Source organism: Pteropus vampyrus, unplaced genomic scaffold, assembly GCF_000151845.1.
Source record: "Pteropus vampyrus isolate Shadow unplaced genomic scaffold, Pvam_2.0 Scaffold151, whole genome shotgun sequence".
Classification (NCBI taxonomy): domain Eukaryota; kingdom Metazoa; phylum Chordata; class Mammalia; order Chiroptera; family Pteropodidae; genus Pteropus; species Pteropus vampyrus.
This window is the reverse complement of record NW_011888932.1, coordinates 416,212-435,619: the sequence shown is the minus strand read 5'-3', so window position 1 is coordinate 435,619 and position 19,408 is coordinate 416,212. Positions and strand designations below refer to the sequence as shown.

The window sequence follows — 19,408 nt, the reverse complement described above, 5'->3', positions numbered from 1 at the left end:
TGCTCTGCTATTTGGTCCCTGGTCAGAGGCTAGCTGTTCTCACAGATGCAGACCAATATCATTAGTTAAAGGTCTTTTTCCCAGGCAGGATGAGAGAATGAACTCAGTCTTGATTTTACAGATACATAAACTAATAGGAAACTGGGGCATGTCTTCAGAAGAACGAAGTGCAGCATCAGTCCTATCCCATGGGACCCAATTTCTAGGCTTCTGATTCCTTGATGTAAGAGAATGAGTCAATCACAGGCCATCTTAAAGAGAAAATGGTCAGTAACCTTTTACTCTAAATAATTAAAGATGCAGATAGTGTTTGGGAAAGAGACGTTTTGGAGACAGGATGGTTCAGATCCTGGTTACCTCATTTACTAGGGGTAGCCTCCTCTGAAACTTCAGTTTCCTCATCTGTAAGTCTGAGCACCAGCCTGAGAGAGTTCTGAGTCATAGAACCTGGCACACGTGGGGGTTTAACATAGAGAAGCGATTTGACCAATTAACTCTTTGCAAAGTCAGGACAGGAGTAAATGGAATTTTATCTACCATTCTCTAATCTTGGGAATTTTCAGCTGTGTGGGCTTGTAACTAAAATGCTTAAGTCCTATTTTATCTAGAAGAGGGAGGAACCTTTATCCTTTTTTTTTCCCCCCCTTTAAAGAAATCTTGAGTTTCTGGCCCTTGCAAACTCTCCAGGTGCTCCTTGAACTTCTGCGAGGTACCTAACCTCCTACAGGCTGGCGGCTTGGGTCAGGGTAGGGAGGAGGCCGGGAAGGGCTTCAGTGAAGTGAATGAAGTGCAATCTCAAGTGAGCTTAGTGCCCTGGGGTGAGGATATTACACAAGGAGGGGGTGTTTCTTGGAAATGAGGTTATGTGGGGGCTACTGGCTGATACGCCAGCAGCAGGAAAGGATTCCAATCAACTGCTTTGTCCAGAAAAGGCAGAACTCAACATGTCTCTCTTCTTAGGATGGGCTAAAGTCTTATTCTATCAACTCATGGATAAAATGGGCAAAAATTAAAAGTATATAAAAAAAGTAAAATGTGTATGAACCAGAATCATATCAGACCAGACCAAAGTTATACAAGGACAGAGAAACTAGCCTTTTTTTTTGCCCTTCCACACTCTTTGGAAAGTTCTACCCAACTCTTGAAGCCTCTCAGGCAAATCCTTATGGTAAGTGGTATCACGCTGCATTATTAATATTGTTATCATAGTCATTACTATTGTTTCTTTATATGTTTCTTCCACTACCTTGGAACAACTTGAGAACTGTTATTCTCTGCATTATGTTGCTTTTGAGAATATAGTAAGAGATAATGAGTGAGTGAAGAAAGGAATTTATGAAGAGTTTTGCAGATTGCCTAAGTTTTGATTTCTCAGGCAGAGCTTTTGTAGTATGACCCAAAGAATGGCAACATATCAAAATGCTCTCAATATTCTCCACCTCCCCATGTTCCTTACACACTCCCAGCAAAGGCAGGAAATGGGTGCCATGCCCACAAATGAGAGCAGGGACCTCTCCAGATCAGCTGGTTTCTCCACACAGTAAAGTATGTGGCTTGTGCATAAATTTGTAAATTTCATGAGGCAAAGGCAGTCACACTGCTTGTAAGTCAGGCAGCTAAATGATTTATTAAGCAAAGGTTACAGCACCTGTGCCTTTTTGTCAACAAATCAGGCCCATGCCATGCCAAGCGATTCTTCTAATAACCCAAATGGTAATTTGGTTTTAAATAGCATTTCAGATACCACAATTCTGTTGATGCAGAACAGTGATAGATTTAGGTGGCAGGGAAGAAATGCCTGTTTTTAATATTGTTTGCACTCATTTTTCATTTTAAAGAATTAGTCCTCATTGAAGTTTTGCAGGTTAAGCATTTTATTTGAGCATTCTGATTAAACCAGAACCTGAATCAAAATGACTTCTTTGCTCAGTCCTTCTGTGTGGGAATTGGTATTTCTATTTATTACGTGATGATGAAATATTAACGTTTTTTTCTCTAAATAAATGCCTCCTCTTAATGGCTCTCGTTTTCAGGGATCAGATTAAATTATGAGATGCAACTGAAATGGCCATTGGCTTTCTGCTGAGATGATGATGGCATGTTCTCTATTATATTTATATCATTCAGTGGGTATGCAGGGGACGTTAACAGTGTCCAAAGTGAAGTAAATACTCTATGCCCCAGAGGCTTTTTTATGTGTTAATATCAAGTGACATGGGACAATACTGAAAAATGAGATTTGGGGTGGGATGAGTGGCCATGGCTTCTCAGAATAGATGGGTGTTCTCAAGGCTGTAGGGAGGTGGCTGTCCCCCATATTAATGATGAGTTACAAAATGAAGAAGGAGGAGGAAAATGAGAGACAAATAATGATAGTAGCCGAGGTAGCAGACAAGTGAGGCAGAAGAATGGGACAGATAACTTGGCAGGAATGTTCAAACATCGCCAAACGCTGGGGTGAGATATACAATGCAATTGAAAGGCATTTTGAAAGAAAACTAGCTCAAGGCAAGGCTAAAGAGAAGGCAATTCTGTTTCAGTGAAGGGAGGAATTCTCTGGAGAAAAAAAATAGCCTGGAAGGAAAGGAGGAGGAAAAATGGCTTTCAATTATCCATGTTATCTTTCCCTACCAATCATTACAGATGATGAATAGGTGCAATAAAAGCCAATATTCAATTTTTCCAATTTACATGGAAAGAAGGCCATAATATATTGTTAAGGGGAAGAAACAGCAGGTTACCAAACAGTGTATATAATATGATCTCATTTTTGCAATATATTTGTATGCATAGAAACAGTCTGGATGGATTTATATAGAAATGTTACCAGTAGGACTACAAGTGATTTTTATTATTTTTCTCATCTGTATTTTCCACAATTAACATGTATCATGACCGTAATAAGGAAAAGTCATTATTTTTAAACTTCCTTATGAATCATTTAGATTCAACCAATAAATGCTGACTACCCACTATGTGCCGGGCATGAGAATTAGTGCTTTCAGAGGGGTCAGCACACAATTTCAGTAGATTTTGTTGATAAACAGTCCGCTTTCTTGGCTGTTTTGCAGAATTTTAGACTCCTAAGAGGCGAAAGGGCTGTTAGAGTTTATCTAATGATTACATTTTAAAAATTTACCATCTTAACCATTTTTCAGTGTACAGTTTCGTGGTATTCAGTACATTCACAATGTCGTGCACCCATCGTCCATCTTCAGAACCTTCATCTTGAGAAACTGAAACTCTGTGCCATTAAACAATAGCTCTCCCTTCTGCCCTCCACCCAGCCAACTGGCAACCACCGTTTTACTTTCTGTTTCCATGAACTTGACGATTCTAGGTATCTCACATAAGTGGAACCATACAGTATTTGTCCTTTTGTGACTGACTTCCTTCACTTAGTATAATGTCTTCAAGGTTCATCCGTGTTGTAGCATGTTGCAAAATTTCCCTCCTTTTTAAGGCTGAATAATATGTATTATACCATACTATAATGGTAGATACACAATGAAATGTACCCACAACATTTTTTTCATTTATCTGTCAATAGACACTTGGTTTGCTTCTACCTTTTGGCTATTGTGAATAATGCTAAGAACATGGGTGTACAAATATCTTTGAGACCTTGCTTTTAATTATTTTAGGTATATACTAATGATTAGATTTTAATACAATCTCAGATTTAAAATCAGAGAATATTTCTGAGAGTTGCTGGTATTGTATCACCCTAAATATCTGCAGGGCAAGTTGCTCATGAGTTCATGAGGCAGTACAGTACAGTAGTTAGAGAGCGTAGGCCTTAAATTTAGACAGAACTGGGTACCAATTCTTGCTCCACTCCTCACCACTGGATGGTCTTGGGAACATTAATAATCTCTTTAGGTCTCAGTTTCCACATCTATAGAGTAGAAATAATTATATCTATCCTGTTGGATGGCCGTAAGGGTTAGTTGGATAATCTACCTACAGTACTTAGTACATAAAAAATGCTCAATAAATAGAGTGTATATATAATCAAAGAACTTTTTCTTTTTTTAAAAAAGGAGGATCTTATGATGAACTCAAAGCTGCCTACTTAAAACGTCTATGTGTTAGTTCAAGTTCTATTTGCTAGAAAAACAAAGATCATATCTAATCCACCTGCTGTAGGTTGATGCTTCAGACATTCGAAGAGATTTCCATTGGGGACTCATCTTTGGAAGAAAGGGAGGCCATTTTATTTTATATTTGTTTATGAATTTATGTGCAAGATATCTCTTTTGCATTTATAAAGCTCAGGTATTTGCTTGGCTGACCTTTGAATTTTTACTTCTCTAAAGGTATAAAGCAAAATTTCGTTTTCCGAGAAAACTTTGTCTGTAATTCAATTAATACAAATGTCATGCCTTATCAAAAGTTCCAATATACAAAAATTCAAGCTTGCCTAGCAAATTATTAATCGGTAGGCCACTGTTCAAATTATATCTTTAAAAATTCCAGTAAAAAATTCCTTTTCTGAACTAATGTCTTCTCAAAAAGGAGCTTTTTATTTTTATTATTATTTTTATTATATATTATCTATATATGTCTAATGTTTTAAGTGTTACTATATCTAGATATGTCTAACATTTTAAATGGTTCCAGAAAGTGGTTCTTTTTTTTTTTTTAAGAGTTAATATATACACCTAAAAATTAAAATATTAAGAACACATGATTTTTACCCAGGGACATATAGGAAAATACAACAACTTCATTATTACAGTTTCTCACAAGACAATTCAGGAATGGCTTTCTTCAAGCCAAACGTGGCAGGTGTCACAGTGATAAAAAAAAAAAAAAAACATTTAGCTGTTGTCCCTATAATGCCAACTATTTAACAGAAACCAAAAAATTCAGTTCCAGATGCCAATATTGGGTCTACATGACATCATTCATCCAGATGCGTGGAAAATCTGGATTTTTAAGAATTGAATTTTTGTGGTCAACATCATGAAGACTCAGTTTATGGGTTAAATAAGGCATTTGTGAAATAAAGTCATATTGGACTATAACACGTTTTGATTATAGAGAAACATATCGAATGGAACACAGGGTACAATTTCTGTGCTGTGAATCACAGCTTATATAAAAAAAAATACTATATAAAATACAAACAGGGCATTTCCAAACTGTGTTTTTGAGGTTTTTGATGAAATAACCTGAACACACTAGGGCTTTGAGAAAAGAAATCTATCCAATATTAGAGCCAGTGTCTCTAGTTCTCCTCTCCCATCAAACTTGAACAAGTGAGCCCAAAGTACCAAATGAAATGTTCTTTTATTTTAACGCATTCGAGGTAATTATTCAACTTCAAATTCACCAGTTAAGTATTTGAAGGTATGGGAAAATAAGCAATAAACTTTAACAATTTTATGGGAGGTACTGAATAGGAGATGTTAATCCCAGATGCCATGTAAAGGCCTGTTTCAGAAGAAAGAGTAGAAGTGGGAAATTTAAGAGTTAACCTTCTCCCTCCCCTTTTTGCTCCCCCTCTCCTCCCAGCTGCCTCCTCTGAGGCTGTACTTTCTGTGACCCTGCTCCAGTGTAAGGAAGGCTTCAGATGCAATGCAGTTTAACCCATGCTGTCAACACAGCAATAAACTAAAACCCTTTACAGAGAGAACCAACGGACCCAGGAAGGCAAATCTAGCCTGTTCAAAAGCACCTGGTCATAGTCTTACAAACAAAGATGAGTAGTTATAAATCTGGCATCTGGAGATTACACACCCAAGAATATGCACAAAATATCTTGGAGAATTTTTTTCAACCACCGTGCTGAGAATCTCACAGAGAAAATATTATCTTTATGTCAATTATGATAATATATGGTCACATTCTAATTAGGAAATCAGAGAGGAGTTTCTTTCCAAACTTGAATCTAATTCTATTTCACAAACCTCTAAATATCTCTACAATCATTATTACCTTTGAACTACAAAAGTCTTTTATTGTTTCCCAATAAACAGCAGCCATTTCAAAACTTTTAAAAGAGATTTTTACTCCTTCATCTATACTAGCACAAAGCACAACTATCTACTGAAAACCAAGCTCTAGATGTTCTAGCATACTCTTTTCTCAATCACCTACCTCAAAATATGACATTATATTTACAGCCATCCCCTCCCACCCCACTGCACCTTGCTCCCCAGTACCAGCATAGCCAGTAATAAACACCTCCTATTTCTGCACCAACCCCAGCAACTTAATGTGGCTCATAAACTCTTTCTTTTCCTTTCTTTTAGAAAGTTTGCCAGGTTCCTGGGGATCTTGTAATGAATACAGAAGAGTGGCTGGTTCTCCCATTCCCAGCATGCACTCTGATGTCGCTGGCAGCCAGAGCTGACATTCCAGTTTCAGTAGGGGCCTACTTCTGTCTCCTTGCATGTAGAGAGACAAGGATTCCTAGAAGAGGAGACACACACCATCGAGCACTTCGGGAAACTTTCTTGCTATAGCAAAAGCAGTTCTGGTCCAGAAGCCCTCCTCTTCTACCCCCTCAATACCAGAAGCAAAAATTGCAGGCAACGTTTTCCACGATTTCTGAGAACACACGGAAATGTGGCTGAAGGGCCAGGGGCGGGTGGGGTCGGGAGGAAAGGAAACCGAACAGGGGCTGGGAAATGCAGCCTGTTGTGCCGAAAGACAAGTTACAATGCACCTGATGAATAAAACAAGCTGCACTACATACGGAAAAGATGAGAGCGGCCCACCTGTGTCTGTTGAGGGATATTTACAAAGCTTGGATCCCGTGGTCCAACACTGACGAATCGATTTGCGGGGGAGGTGCTGGGTGTCGAGTAGGCTGTGAAGGGAAGGGACACATGCGTTCAGGAAGCAGCACGAGATTGCACACACAAACAACACCAAAACACACGGTCTCCGAGCCTACGCAGCTGATTAACAAGGAAATGTGCAAACACTGTAGCTAGCAAAGGGATCTGGCTAGCAAGGGCATTTAGACAGTCAAAAAGGGAAGGGGTATCCACTTCCAAAGACTGTTGGAATAAAATGATGTCAAACTGGTGCTCAGCTGAGCTCTTTTCTCTTTTCATCATACAAATTAGAACATGCAGGACATTTGCAAAGTATACTTTTTGAGTTAAACATGAGCTCTTGGGTCAGAAAGAGATATCCAAGTTTGTAGAGCGCAGAGGGAAAGAAATTAGGTAGAAAGGGGAGGAAAGCAGATCATTTTACAACCTTGCTTTTCACACTATTACACTCCAAAATTTCTTGAAACAGTTCTATGACTCTATAGCTAAATATCGAAGAGGAGTCTTAACAGAAGGAATTAAAGGGTTCTCCGGGAAGGACGTGGAAACCCATTTAGGACGAGCTGTCTTTACAGTCTCAGGAGAGTGTCTAGAATCTTTATGATGCTCAAAATGGGCTTAAAACATTAACATTTGTAGTCTTCCCATCCTAGAACCCTTCCATTCAGGCACAAACTTCAAGACCCCATATAAACCAACATACCACACTGCAATCTCAGATACCATACTTCAGTATACTATCATTTTCACAGTACATAGATATTTTGTTGTTTTTATATTTATATTTAAGAGCTTTATTTTACTGAGAAAAAAATTCAGCTGCTCATAAATCTAAATGTACATTTTGTTTCTTGGTGTCCTACAATTCACTTCTTTACCACAAACTCCAGGGGTTTATTCACCTTTTCTTTGTACTAGAATTTTTAGATAAGCTATTGCTTAATTTCAAATTTCTTCACATTACTTGTAAATGCCTCAGATTTTGGATTAACTCTAGACACACATCATCTCAAAGGTGCAAAGAATTTGCAATTTTAAAAACACAGATAATTGAAGGAATAATACCAAATTCCTTTCCCAGATTTGTTTTTCCTTATTGACATCATTTGCTTCGTTTACTTTAATTTTCTATTTTACCGAAAACTGCTCAGACTTCTTGTTTCCCTGATTAAACACATCTCGGGATAAAATTTCCACTAATCTAGCCCAAGTCCTGTTGGTCATCTTTGGGAAGAGCTATGTCACCTACTCAGATCTGTGACAGTCATGTGGTGTGGCTGTGTTAAACCAGCACTGAACAGAGGATGAACATGAGATGAGGGTCCTCTGACGTCTATTAATAAGAAAAATTTTGTTGTAGTATTTGTTTTAGAAGGATTTGTCCAGTAAAAGCTTTATATGAAACCATCTAAATGTATGATGTGTTGTACTATCTAGCAGTGTGAATCTACTGATTTCTTCCCTGGCCCATCCTATGTCAGACTAACTTAAACAGATTTGAGAAATATTTTTGTATTTAGCCATTCTGTGTTTGCCTCTCACTCAATGGTATGAAGGAAAATTAACTTTTTACAAGATCAGTAAAATACTCTTTATTAATTGCTTCATTCAGTCTATTGCTTTAATATGCTTGCTACACTTTAATAAGTCTCAATGGAAGTTTTATATTGAAAATGATGGACTATAATTACCTGGTAGTGAATTTACCTGCTTCTAGGGCACAAAGAAGATGTCGGGGAGATAAGGAGGAAGCTAGTAGATGAAATAACCTATTAAGCCTGTTAGTGGTTAGTGGAAAAAAAAGTGTTCTTTCACACATGAACAGGTAGGTAGGTTAAAAAGGAACAAAGGGTGTCAAGAAATGCTAAGGTACTAAGTGGTCGATGACAGATGCTGAAATGTGAGTCCTTGGTTTGATGGTCTTAGTAGAACTGTGTGCACAAGCCTGCACTGCTCACTGCATATAAGCAGAATTTCCTATGACACTTTTACCATAGTGGTGATGTCAGAAACAAACATGCTGATTGATCCCAGGATGCATGGCTTTTTTTTTTTTTTTTCTTTTCTAAACTTTTTTTCCCCCATGACGATAGTTCTCCATTGACCATAATAAGTTTACTAAATCTGGAAAGGTTTGTATTACATCCCATTCTCTATTTTTGTCTGACTTAAATGTTGCCATTTGAAAGACTTAGCATACAAATAATTTTGCCACTCAAAATTACCATGAGGCTAACAATTGGATATTTTCCCTTCTTCAAGCACAAGACAAGCTTTGCAGTCTTGGTTTCAAAATATCTCAGAAAGCCTTTAATATTCTCATAGGCTACTAAAACTGCTCCAAAATTTGTTCCGGTTTTTAAAAAAGAAAGCAATGGTGAGAGAGGTGGTAGTGTGTTTGCATTTAAAAAAAAAAAAAGGATATTACAACTACAAGAATCTGTGAAGTTCTGAGTACCCAAGTTATAGAAAAGAACAAATGGTGCCCAGGGAAATTTATTCTATAGAAAGCTAGTTTCTAGAAAAATCAAGGACACAGGAAAAACAAGGGAAGGAAGAAAAGTTCTGACTCATCTTCTATTATTGTAGCTACAATAGGCAGAGTGTTCATCTATACAGGATGTAGTTCCAGAAATGATATGACATAAGTTGAATTTGATTTCCCCAAAGAAACAGTGGAATAAGGGAGTTATACTATTGAATGAATACCTCAATTGAAACTTTTTATTAAAACAACCACATATACCATAGTGAATCAGTTATACATGCACAGTTAAGAGCTTTCGATATGAATATAAAATCAAATAAAAGGGGCAATGTGGTAATTAATTATATACAACTCTGTTTATTATTCTATTATATCACATTCATATCTTTCTTAATTATAATTCTTGCCTTATTTACAACAGCAATAATCAAATTTTACAGGAAGAGCTTCAGGAAATCGTGAAATCCAGAAAGTAATTTTCTGAGAAGATTATTTTAGGTGTTTCTCAGGATTCTGGAGGAAAAATTCAGGGATATTTAATGATTTTCTGATAAAGGCAACAGGGAAATCAATTTGCTTATATAATCTCATTATAAAAGTCCTCATGGCAAACATGACTATTAGAAATCTAATTATTGATTATTTGGCTGCTTCTGAAACAAAGTGTTTGCTTTCTTTTCTTTTCTTTTTTTTTTTTAGCAGCCATTTTATGTACATGAGCAATATCACCATGGACCTTTTTTTTTTTAACATTATGGAAGAACATTACCGTAAGAAGATTCCAACAGCTTTTATTTGTACTAATCTGATCATATTTTCCCTCTTTCTAATGTATTTCTTCACATTATCCCAGAGTGTTAGTTTGGTCTTACCCACAATGATAAGTATCAAAATTCCAAACCAGAATTTTTCCCGTATTCAGAAAACTCCATTCCTCTGTTACCCACTTACCATATGCACTGCTAATTCTACAATCCTTCACTTAGGCAGTACAAGTCTTGATCAGTATAAGCAGTTGGGGGAATGGTTCAAGAACAGTTCTTTCTTTATAAGCAATAGTTATACAGGGTCCCTGAGGGTGCTGGAATCTATCTCTAGGGGGACTGTCGGGTGGGCAGAAAGAGTGGCAGAGATCGCCCATTAACATTGCTTTTAACAATCATGCAGGTGTTCCCTGGGAGAATTAACCTCTATGTCTTCAGAAGTGGATGTAACTAACTGCTTGCAAACCAAACAGCATCTCAACTTCTGTTGTTCCTGGGGTGTCAGGTTTGGTTTTGTTTTTCCTTTTATAAATGAGAAGGAATAAGGGATGAATCTGGATAAAAGAATCATATTTCCAGATAAATCAGTTGTGAGTCTGCAATGGCCTTCACCAAACAACCATAACTGACCACAGTGTTAAGAAGGTGGTCAGATTGTTTTGAATAAAGATGCTTTGAGTTTTCCTGTTTGGGGAAGAAAATGACTAAAGAAAAAGATATAAAGAAAAATAAGTTAAATATTTGTACAAAAGTCATTTGGTGTTTTTCTAAGATAAAAACCACATCAATGAAGTCACTTAAATCTGACAAAGTAGAAAATGTGAGTCTGCATCACTTTTTTGAAAGTAAGCAGACCGATTCAAAGTCTAGTTCAAATTGAACAACCACAGAAATATATGTAATAACTGAAAGGCAGAAAAGGGAGAAAATTTAGATAGATTTCTGTCTGGAGTGTGACTATAAAAGCAGAGCTGCCTTGTAGATCAAGCACCCTCTAATGTCCACAGAGTGCCCACAAGGAGGCTGAGTGACCAGTTCAGCTGGGGCCGAACTGCCTGAGTGGAGAAACGGCCAGCTCCTACACAGCAGCTAGGGTGGAAATGACACAGGCACCTTGGCAGAAAAGAAAATTTAAGAGACCTGGTGAACTCTGAGGTTCCGAATTTACTTCAAGACACAAGAGCCATGAAGTCCCCTACAAACTGACATGAAGTTTGATGAGAGATTTGTATACTCTTTCATCAGAGACTCTAAGTATATGAAAGGAGTGAACACCCCTTTCTCCATTCCCTTAAACTCCTCCAAGTTTAACCTCTAGAGTGCATCAAAGAGAGATATTTTGCTATATTTATATTCTCTCTCTCTCTCGGGAACTCTTGACCTGTGCCAGGCTCTCTACCGAGCATTATGGGAGATGCAAAGTTAAGCAAGACGCACTGCTTTCCTCAAAATGTTAGAGTCTAATGAGAGAGATGAATACAGAAAATTAAAATATGAGTGCCTAAAAGTCATATACATAAAATCTGTGGGGTGTTAAAGGACAGAAAAGTGACACCTGGCAAGAGAACAGAAAAAGCTTTAGAAAGGAGGTGGAGATGGCTTTTGAGACAGGCTGTAAAAGATGTGTTGGTTGACAGGTTCAGATGGATTATGGGTCACAGAGGAAACAGCACAGCAAAGTAACAGAGGTAGGAATTGGAGGCATCAGTTGTGGAGGGAAAAGAGAAAAGAGGAGACATTGCAAACTACATTTTGCCATACAATAAGGGAAGATAAAATATTAAGGATAAGAGACCCAGATGTTTGAAAATGGAGGGGAAATAGTCTATTGAATTTACTTTTCTTTTAAGAGGAAGAAATAATTTATAAAACAAAGACACTAAATTTTCATTCCAAACACCCTAAAGACAACTAGACATCCTAAACACTCCAAACATTTTCCTTCATATCTCAAATATCAATATGTACTTCACATGTTCTCTTGTTTTCAGAAATTTAGACATATTCACATGTGGGGGAATTTTCCTCTAAAAATAACTAGTCAAAAATGCAATCTCATTCAAATAGACTTACTGTGATTCCACTACCTGCCCAGGAATGTGCTAGTTATTGGACAGACGTAATCAAAACAAGTTTAGGAATGCAGACTTGAACAGATCCCTGTGCATTCAAATTGCAATTTTATTGTTTACTAGTGACACTTGACAGTGAGGGAAAAGTGCATAAGAAAGCATTTGGTTGCAATCTGAAACAATGAGATGACTAAATGCCTAATGGAAATAGTTTCCAGAATCTTTCTTTAATGGCACTATCACATGTTATTTAAAAAAAAAAAAAAAAGTTGTGTGAGGAAACTTCTATTTCTAAAAAAAAAATGCAGAAACTATTAGAAAATAGATCGGCTAATCTCTAAATGAAACCCACTACAACTGAACTCATTTAGAAACTTGAACAGCACTATTTCTTGCAAGGTCACAAAAGAGACACTGGAAGATATTGGAGTGCTTTTTCTTCAAAGAAATCTATTGGTATTGACAAGGGTACAGGGCCTGAGTCAGCATTATTAAAATCATCATACAACCAAGGAAACACAGATAGCCTTTGCTTACACATGATCTCGTATTCAGAGATTTAGAAATCCCCACATGATTAAATGGATATTATAGTTTTCATCCAGATGTTTAAAATCTAGAAGATAACCACACTGAATTTCCATTATTTTGATCACATCTGTGCAGTCAGTTACCTCATTCTATTATCTCTGCAAATCTTTTGTCTCTACAAACAAGTTACCAACAAAAAAAGACACAGCCCTCAGGGCATGAAATTAAAGCCTACTTATCGCTAGTAAATTATTATAGAACAACATATCCGCAAGCTTTCTTCCAGAAAAGTTAATGAACTCTAACTTTAATATATTAGCATTACTTAACATGTATGGTAACAATTTACATGACATGTCTAATGTGTCAATAGTTTACAAAAATCATGAAAAGAATCAATTTAGCCAGATGGCCTTGCTCTGCTGTTATTTCTACTTATATTAGGCATCCTCATAAGGAGGTAGGGGTTCAAGCTATATTATTATTTGGGGTAAAACATGCAAAAAAGGACATTATAAAACAATTCATGTGTGCACACAGAGAGAGGATCAGAGCAACCTGTAAACTGGTGGCACTTTGACATTATGTTACCAAAATCTGTGTGATAAAGAGGCACTTAACAATGAGTGTTTCCTGTATTCAGGATTTTTAAACTGCCTACAATGTTCTTTTTCATAATATTTTTAAAGAATAAGAATACAGCCTTCTTTCAGTTCATTTAATATATTTCTGATGGCTAATCCAAATTCTGTAACTGTCATTTATTTTTCTGTGTATGCTGTGTGTTGTTCAATTGATAGAACATATTTATTGATTAGAAGCAACAATGTATATGGGTAGGCACAGGTGAAAGTTATATTAAATAGCCACCGAAAATAAACCCTAGTTTCAGCTGGAGTTTACTATAAAAAGAAACTTAGATCAATATATTGGATCACTCCCTCTTGAAAAGCTTCTGCAGCCTCTCAAAAGGCAATGTGACTCTGGAAACCTACTTTTGGGAATTTATCCTCAACAAATACTTAAAAGTACAGAAAAAATTTATGCTCCAAGATGTTCATTACCGCATTACTTATAAGAACAACAAATTAGAACCAAGTTATAAGTTAATGCTTCATCCATATGTTTTAATATTTTACAGCCATTAAAAACATTTTAAAATAATAATGACATCACATGTTTATGGAATGAAATGAATAAAATCAGATTACCAAATGTATATATGTATATACGTACATACACATATGCACACACATATCTATCATGACTAAGTATGTTTAAAGTATGCACAGAAGATGACTGGAAAATATGCACAAAAAATGGTTATTTCTGAAGTATGATTCTGTGAATGATTTTTAAATACTTTCTAGTAATTTTTGGTCTTAAGTAAAACACAAACTGAACCCGAAAACCTCAAATAATACTTTTATTTTTGCAATAATGCAATGTAGTCAATAGAAAATGAATTATAGAACCAGAAAATTTTGGATTGAATCCATTCAGTCTCTTACTAGAAATGTAATGTTGGCAAGCCAGTTAATCTCTCTGAGCCTTTGTATATAAAAAGTCCAGTATAATAAATATTATTTACTCCAATACTCCTAGCCTTTTAACTAAGGATTCATTTCTCTGTGAATGTCTAACGGGCTACTCTCTCCATAGGAGCAATGTAGAGAGTGATTCCTAAGAAGAGGCTCCGCTAACAAGATGGGGAATCTCCAGAATTCCACTGTACTTCATATGAAAACAACTGAAGAAAATGCCCAAATCACCCAGTCAGGGACTACTGAGTCTAAAATCTGATTAAGGGTATTATACCAAGATATCTATCTCCCAACAATTAAAAAAAGTCATATTCAAACCTCTCAAGAGTTAATGTTATGATCAGACACATAAATGATTTGTAATGATGTAAATGGTTTTCTGAAAAGCAATTTTGTAAATATTTATGAAGAGGAATACTCAGACTGCTTGTACTAGTAGTCTCAATTCTAGAAATCTATCCTGGTGAAATTATTCAAGTTAAGGACAGAAATATGTATTCCATGATATAATGGAACATATTTTATAGTTTGGGACAAGAGTTAATGTCCTACAGTAGGGGCATAAGTAAAAAGAATTTAAAAATCACATTTCTTAACTTTTTTATGAAACAAGAAGTAAAATACTAATTAAGAAAATAGCATACGACTGTCAACAGTAATGGGAAAATAAATTTAAAAAAATTTTAAAAAATAGCATACAAATATTATATTCAGTAGGTCACCATCATCTTATACATATGTGTGTATATACATATACAAATACACACATAAACATGCACTAAAAAAATGGAAGGAAACCAGACCAAAATGTTGTTAGTAGTTGATTATATGAGAATATAATGTTCTTTTTTATACTTTTCTATATTTTTCAAGTTTCCTACCCTGCCATATACTACCTTTACAAAGAAAATCTTAAAACTCATTTGTCATTTCTGTCATCTGAAAAAGCAAAAAACTGAGGCAAAAACAACACTTAAATGGTTTATGATGCCCTAATGAACGTGATCATCCATTATCTGTTCTCTTTTGTCACTCCTTCTTTACAATGTTCATCTCTAACTCTTTTTCTTGCTCTTATTCCTCTGTTTTCCATCTAATTCAATGTACCCAGGAGTTGTTACTCTTGGAATACACATAAAAGTTCTTTATGGAGTATCAAGATTTTCAGAGGAAAGATGTATGATATTATATCTTGAAACACAGTATGTTTCCTGATAGCGTAGAAAGCACTGGGCTTTGGAGTCCAACAGACCTGGGTTTGAATCCTGGTTAGGCCTTAAGTTTCCTCTTTTTTAAAAGAGGGATAAAAATTCCAATTCTGCAGATTTATAACAACAATCAAATGCAACTAAGGTAATGCATATGAAAACAGCTATCGAAGGGCCTGATTTTCAATAAACATTTTTCTTTTTCCTGTGCAAATTTAAACATTAAAAATGTAAACATTAAACATTAAAAACACTAAAAATTAAAAAAGTAGAAATACTCTGCAAAAAAAGCATTTATGAAAAATGATTTAAGATATAGTACATGTGTATCTGTATTCAATGTGTTACAAAAGCAGAACTTCTGAGCAAATGGCTACTGAGAATGAACATGCTAACCTTTTCTAAAGTCTATGCTATCTGTGAGGGAAAAAGAATATTTATTATACTTTACCAGAAAGAGCACCCATTTTTGCTATCACACCCTAAGTTCAGATTAGTATAGTTAAAAGCTAGATGTATAAAAAAATTGCCAAGGATTTTATGGGATTTTTATGAATTCCGCCCTCCCCGCTCTGCCCTGTGTGAGTTTTGGTCACTGGACTGATTGAGGTATAAAGAAGATCACTGGACAAATATTTTTTAAAATAAAGAGATCATTATATTTGCTCTAAAAAGGGGTTTACAATTCAATAATGTCTCTCATTCTCATTGGATAAGGTACCAAAGAGGTATCCCTCAGCAAACCAGTTTCTGTCCTTCAACGCACAATGAAGTGTGTATAAACATCCCCCACTCAATGGTAGTATTCTACACACACTTCTTAGCATTCTCTTTTGCTGACTTAGTATAACTCAAAGATCACTCCATGAATTAATGTAGACCTGTCTCTTTATTTTCTAAAAGGTTCCTAAATGTATATCATATTAGTGAATTGTTAGGTATTACCACTCTTTTATTATAACACATGTTGCAATGAATGCTTGAGGTATGTCTTTGCTTACATGTTCAATTATATGCACAGCTTACATTTAAATTTATATATATGGAAAGCTAAATTGTCCTCTGAAGAGGCTGAACCAATCTACAGTCTAACAATTCAAACTCTGGAGAGCCCTGGAGAATAAAGGAAATCTGCCTTTATCAATAGCTCCTATTTTTCACCCTTTTGCTATTATTGTTTGATCTCCCTCCAATTTTTCTGCTCATTTCTTTTCCCTGATAATGAGTTACTCTCGGCAACAGAAACCAATTCATACTAGAGGATAAATGACCACTAACATCTTCCTCTCTATTTCTTCCATAGAGTTTCCACTGCTAACATATAGAAGCTTTGAGCTAAAGCAAAGAAACTCATAGGATGCTATGGCCAAGTGTATGAGCTACAGGTTTTAAAGGTGGTTGGGTGTGAATCATGATGCTGCTCTACCTGGCTCAGTGACCTTGAGAAAGTTGTCTCTCTCTGTCTTGTCTTTCTCAATTAGTATATTTGTGTTTTAAAGTATTTACTTCATAGGACTATTGTGGGGATTAAAACAAGATAATACATACAAAAACATTTTTAAAGTCCCTGACATATTAGTAAAAGCTCAAAACTTTACTGTTGTTTTTATTAATTTCAGACATAAACAGGCAGCTGTAGCTCCCAGAAATAGTGTCAGTTTTCTTTGTAATTGATTTAGTTACAGTATGAGGTAGTAGAAAGAGCATAGGAAGGTCTATGTTTGAGTCCCTACCAAGCTACAAGGAAGTAAAATCCTAGGAAAGTAACCTTTACTTTCTAATCTCAGTTCCCTTGTCTATAAAATCTTGACCTCACAGGAGTCCTAGGAAGCCAGAACAAGAGAATGTATATATGTAATGAGCTTTGCTAACCAGAAAGCGTTGATCATATATGTTAATTATTACACTAGAAAATTTCCATCTTCGTCATAGATTATTGTTTTATTCTCGATTATAACCTATCAGGTTCATATTTGTTCATATAAAAAATATGTACAAGATTCATCAGCTATAAAAATAAATTAAAAAGGAAACTTGTTATGACATGTTTCTATTTAATAAAATTCTAGTTTTAAAAAATCAAAAGTTCATGGCTAAGAAGACATGGACAAAAATGTTTATGATCCTTTTATGTATTTTTAAATTGAGTTTTTGTGTTCCTAATTAATTTTAAAAAGAAATTCTAGGCTATGACACCAATCTTCAATTTTTTTTCTGGAAAAGTCCATTTTTAAGGTGTAATATTGGTGCCAAACTATTACGTAAAAATTGGACCTTACAATACAATTAAGAAAAAGAACAGTACATTATGAATGATCATAGCACACACAGAGCCAAACTTAATGAGAGATTTCTCCTATTCTTGAGTTATTGTCCTCAGGACTCTTAGGAATATCCATTCATTGTATGACATGTTTGAAAAGGAGTCCCTTCCCAATTAATGAGATGATACATGTGGAAAAACTCAGTAAACTGTAAAGAACTGCAACAGGCAGGATGTTATTATAATTAGTCTCACTAGCAAGATACCTAATAGGAATCTCAAACATGGTCAAACCAAATTTCAGATCCCAACCCCTCACCCAGAACTGCTCTTCCTGAAGTTTTCTCATCTCACTTCACAGTAACTCCATCCTTCCAGTTGCTCAGGTCAAAAACCTAGGAGTCGTTACTGATTTCTCTAGGTTCCCCTGCACCCCCCCAAGCCACATGTAATGTGTCAGTAAATCCTATAAGCTTTATCTTTCAAATATTTCTCACCACCTCTACTGCCCTCACATTGGTGCAGGTCATTAGCAACTCTTGCCTGGATTCTTGCAACAGGGTGCCGCCTCCTCCTTCTGTGTTAGATTTCTCCTTGTACTTCCTGGTCCCTAATTACTCATTTACTTATAATTATTGTTTGTCCCCTCCCTCATGAACATAAGCTCCCAAGGGAAGAGGATTATCTGTTTTGTTCACTTTTGCATCCCTTGTGCCTAGGATAGTGGCTGGCATGTAAAAGACACTATTTATATTTACTGATTAAAACAACAAGGGCCTCTTACCTGGTCTCCCTGCTTCAATTCTTGCTCCCTGCAATTTATTTTCAACAAAGCCTTCAAGGTATTTCTGTTAAAACCTAGGTAATATCACTCCTCTGCTCTCCATCTCACTCAGAGCAAATGCCAAAGTCCTTACAATGCCTGTAAGAACCTACACCGTCTGCCCTCTAAGCTCCCAAACTCATCCACTTTACCTCTCTGACCTCACCTCCCCCTCCTTTCACTAGCTCATTGTTTCATACCTCACCAGCCCCTGGGCTGTTCCTCAAACATGCCAGGCTGTACTGGCTGTTCCTTCTATCTGGATCACCTACTGGCTCACCCTTTCATTTCTGTCAGGTCTTTGTTCAAATTTCTCCTTCTCAGACAGGTTTTTTTCTGACCACCCTACTTATAGTTGTATCCCACCCCCACTACTCCAGACCACTCTGTTTTATTTTCCTATGTAGCACATACATATCATCCTCTTATATCATTCCTACCTATTATACTTACTATTTTGTTTATAGTCTTTCTTCCCTCTCTAAAATAAAAGCTCCATGAGATCAGGAATTTTTATCTCTTTCGTTTCTTGCTGAATTTTAGCACCTAGAACACTGCTTGGCACATAGTTGATGGCCAATTAACTATCAATTGAATAAATGAAAGAAGTGATATTCTCTCATTGGGTATCTAAACACACAAAGATGGTTAATCAGCGAGAACAGAACACATCCATTGTGAATTACTCAGATTGTTCCTTCTACTTGTCATGGTATCCTAAAGAGATCTGGCACAGTACCTCAACCTTTCTCCAAACAAATCAACAATACAAATGCTCTCCTTGAGAGACGGCAGAACTGTTAACTCCACCTTTACTCCTGTTTTTTCAGGGTACTGATAAGGATTTTTTCCCCATTAAAATGTATTTATTTCACAGGCAAAATTTTCCCCAAATATGCCTTACCCCTGTCTTTCTGGCCACAG

General features: G+C 36.1%; 1 protein-coding gene across 7 annotated transcripts in view; it reads right to left on the bottom strand.

Moving 5' to 3' along the window:
• Positions 1-19,408, bottom strand: part of NFIA (nuclear factor I A) — a 358,991-nt gene that overhangs the window by 30,832 nt on the left and 308,751 nt on the right. For 5 of the 7 annotated variants that reach the window (XM_023536201.1, XM_023536200.1, XM_011369530.2 and 2 more), the window contains one exon: positions 6,729-6,820. The exons of the other annotated variants lie outside the window; for them this stretch is intronic. In XM_023536201.1, the coding sequence (XP_023391969.1) occupies positions 6,729-6,820 (92 nt within the window). The remainder of the gene's footprint in view (positions 1-6,728; positions 6,821-19,408) is intronic. 7 annotated transcript variants of the gene reach the window in all.